Source organism: Zingiber officinale, chromosome 4B (genome assembly GCF_018446385.1).
Source record: "Zingiber officinale cultivar Zhangliang chromosome 4B, Zo_v1.1, whole genome shotgun sequence".
NCBI classification, from domain to species: Eukaryota; Viridiplantae; Streptophyta; class Magnoliopsida; order Zingiberales; family Zingiberaceae; genus Zingiber; species Zingiber officinale.
Genome location: NC_055993.1, coordinates 22,984,438 through 22,988,085, shown reverse-complemented (window position 1 = coordinate 22,988,085; position 3,648 = coordinate 22,984,438). Strand labels below are relative to the sequence as shown.

Here is a 3,648-nt window from a genome sequence, read left to right as displayed (position 1 = left end):
CAATTGGATCCACCATTAGTCCATAATTTTTCTTATCGCTTCCATTTATAGTCTATCAATAATTACTTCTACTATTAGTCTATTGATCTACTACAAATCCTAAGTTATCCGAAAGTTGCAACTCTAGCATGTCATATCAACTTCTTTTGGCTTTCTCGCTGAGTCTAAAATCAATTAAAATTCACCATTAGCTAATTGAAACTCAAATCAATCAATTGGACCAATTGACTTGGCTCTAAATATAAACATTCTATTCCTGATTCGACTCTTTAGTTGACTCAACTTGCTAGTCGACTAGGAACACTTACTAGTCAACTAAAACCTCAATTAAGATTATTTTAATGATTAAGATTATTTTAGTGATGAGTCTTTGCCTAAGTTGAGAACCAATCTCTCAAGGTTACAATTTTTTCAACTATGGCATCTTTACCTTCTAAAGCTACTTCATATTGAAGCAGTTTTGGCCAAAGCTACTTCAGTTGCAGCAAGTTTGGTCGAAATTGGTACAACAATACCTATTTTTTATGATAAAAATATAATAGAGACATCTTTTTAGTTTTTTTTTTTTAAGGATCTTTTCATTCAGTGTTTTACTTCGTGGTCAATCAATGCTGATGTATCTATTTCCATCCCATGACATCCATGGTACTTATTTACGTTCTATTTTAATAGGGCCAATGCGTAGTAGATAATAATTAAATGAATTGGTAGGCTACCTTACACACTGTAAGCTCTCTACTACGAGATAATGTATGATAAAGAAAGGGAAGTATTCCTTTCGTCACCTTCTCACTATGTGACAAAATGAGACACTCCTATTACAACCACTTCAATAATTGCCTCATGGCCATTACACTATACCTTATCTATCTGTACTACAAAGGTGAGAGACTTGAGTCTCCAACCAGCGTTTAACTCATTTTCCTTATAAGATATCAACAATAATTTGAGAACCTCCAAAGTTCGGCTGGACCATGTCCAGGCTCAACACCATCCCACAAGCCACATACACTCGAGGCCCAACCAAATTGATGAAACTTTCCATGACTGTAAGATATGCACAATGTACATTCTCTGGGGCATTCTAAAACCTTTTAAGTGTTTTTGATAATCAAGCTTCATGAGACGAGTCATAAAGTGCTTTGGATTCTGAATATAACCTTTGATTATGTTGATCCCTAAAGCCCAAACTTGATTTCACTGATCTCACCGAAACATCTATCCAACTTTTCTGAGGGTATGAGATGCCCAACTTTTAAATCCACGCCTAAAGGCGAGGAACAAAAGCACAAGCTTTGAAGGTAAATGGAAACTGCCATCGTGCCACCCACATGGGCTTGCACCAGACAGTAGATAGAACTTAAATAAATACTAGAGCCCCACAGCATAGAAAACCTTCAATCCATGACCTAATCTTATCAAAGATCCACTCTATTAACTCTGTGGGAGAGCACATTAAAGCTCTTGGATGGTGATTAAGTCTCGGATTCTCTTGTCCATCAGTGTCAAACTCTCATAGTCTCATCATCCTCAAATAAACTTGTAGGCATATTAATTCATGAACCACCACTCTCGTCCCATTGCCATAGATAAAATCTACAGCTTACAAGTCTACCTCTTCTTTCATTTCGGTCCCCAGCGCAAATGCACAAAATGCATGTTCTTTAGCCCATTTGCACGAACACCACTCTCTTCTACTCTTTCCACATCCATCGATTGAGATTGCAATTCCTTCCTCTTCAAATGATCGAGAAAAGATGAAATTCAGGCATTAGAGTGAAAGCTCGAAGTATTAGTACCTGTGAGTTCGGCAATTAGCTATGGCATTGGCCGCCAGGTCTCTGTTTGCGCTGTTCCTCGCCGTCGTCGCCGGGTTCGCCGTCCCTGCTGCCGCCACCTCTGCATCCATGGTGGGTGTTAATTATGGCCGCGTCGCCGACAACATCCCTCCTCCTGAGAAGGTTCCCAGTATTGTCGCCTCCATCGGCGTCGGCCGCGTCCGCATCTACGACGCCGACCCCCACGTCCTTCACGCCTTTGCTAACACAGGGATCGAGGTCATCGTCACCCTCCCCGACCGATGCCTCCCTTCGATGGCTGCCGATCCAAACGAAGCCCTTGTGTGGGTGCGTGCTAACATCCAGCCTTACCTCCCAGCCACCAAGATCGCTGCCGTGATGGTTGGCAACGAGATTCTCAACAACGCCAACGACACCGACTACGCGCTTGCCCGCTCCCTCGTCCCCACCATGGAGAACATCCACTCCGCCCTCGCCTCCCTTAGCCTCGACGGTACCGTCGCCGTCACCACCTCCCACTCCCTTTCCGTCCTCGCCGTCCCTTCTTATCCGCCTTCTGCCGCCGTGTTTCGCAGCGAGCTCCTCCCCTTCATCCGCCCGCTCATCGACTTCCACGCACGCACCGACTCCCCGTTCTTCATCAACGCCTACCCGTACTTCGCATACGTGAAGGATAGCTCCCAGGTGGCGCTAGAATACGCCCGCCTCGATCCTGGCGCCCCCAGCATCACCGACCCCGGATCTGGCCTCTGCTACACCAATCTGCTCCACGCCCAAATCGACGCCGTCTACCACGCTATCGCCGCAGCCAGGGGCGAGAGCGCAAAGCGGGTCATGGTGTGGGTTTCGGAGACAGGCTGGCCGTCCGCCGGCGACCCCAATGAGATTGGGGCAACACCGGAGAACGCGGGCAAATACAACTCTAACCTGATCCGGCTGGTAGCCACCAACAAGGGCACGCCACTGATGCCCGGGACGCCGCTCCGGGCTTACATATTCGCGCTCTTCAACGAGAACCAGAAGCCAGGTCCGACCTCGGAGCGGAACTACGGCCTGTTCAAGGCCGACGGCACTCCCGCCTACCATCTCGACATCGCAGTGCCGCTGCAGAACGACCCACCCTCTGGAGAAGGTTCGGACGAAGGATCCAACGATGGTTCGACATTGGTGCCCGTCGGCGGGTCCTCTGGATACTTCGGCTTCTCGTCCGCAACGGTAAGCTTCGCCGCCGGGGCACCGTAACAATAAAATAAAATTTTTTATACCCTATAAAAATTGTTTGATATCCACGCTCGTGTGTGTGACTGACAGGGGCTGCGATCGCATTGGCAGCGGAAAATGAAGTTTCTTTTAGCATTCGCGGTGCTCGCAGTGGTCGTCTCCAATTAGCGATCGCATCGCAAGCGGTGGTCAGGAATCGAAGAACAACAATTATGGACTTTCAGTCGATTTTTTTCATTGTTTAGGAATCAGATTTTAGGTGCTCATGTGCGGCGTATAAAAAAGTTAAGAATAATTTTCTTCCTCCTGAAGAAAAGTTATATTACTTCTTCAATTGACATCCTTTTATTTAGGGGAGCAAAAAATAATATCATTCATTCCAAATGTATGTTTTACGGTAAAATATAAATAGATAAATCAATTCAATCTTTATACGAGAAAAATCATATATCCAACGGTTTTAGGGTAAAGAAACATTTTTTTTGTGGCCCTCGTTCAAAATGAAGAAAGAGATTAGGGAGCCGGTTCAAAAAATCGAATCCAGCCATCAATTTTTCTTGCCACATTAGCTGAGAGAAAAATAGAAGCCCGTAAAAAAACTGCCGTTGGAGATGCCATGGAAGTTCCA

The 3,648-nt window shown here is 45.6% G+C and overlaps 1 protein-coding gene across 1 annotated transcript; it reads left to right on the top strand.

The window, feature by feature from the left end:
* The first annotated feature begins 1,458 nt into the window (after window positions 1-1,458).
* Window positions 1,459-3,354, top strand: LOC121974855 (glucan endo-1,3-beta-glucosidase 10-like). Its single transcript, XM_042526114.1, has 2 exons — window positions 1,459-3,014; window positions 3,111-3,354. The coding sequence occupies exons 1-2, from the start codon at window positions 1,821-1,823 to the stop codon at window positions 3,186-3,188; spliced, it is 1,272 nt and encodes a 423-aa protein (XP_042382048.1). The 5' UTR covers window positions 1,459-1,820; the 3' UTR covers window positions 3,189-3,354.
* Window positions 3,355-3,648: the final 294 nt, after the last annotated feature.

What these genes read in the sequence shown, in the direction of transcription:
- LOC121974855 (XM_042526114.1), top strand. Translation starts at nt 1,821, where the DNA reads ATGGCATTGGCCGCCAGGTCTCTGTTTGCGCTGTTCCTCGCCGTCGTC. An exon ending in TCGGCTTCTCGTCCGCAACG is followed by an intron (nt 3,015 to 3,110) that starts GTAAGCTTCGCC and finishes TGTGACTGACAG; the next exon opens with GGGCTGCGATCGCATTGGCA.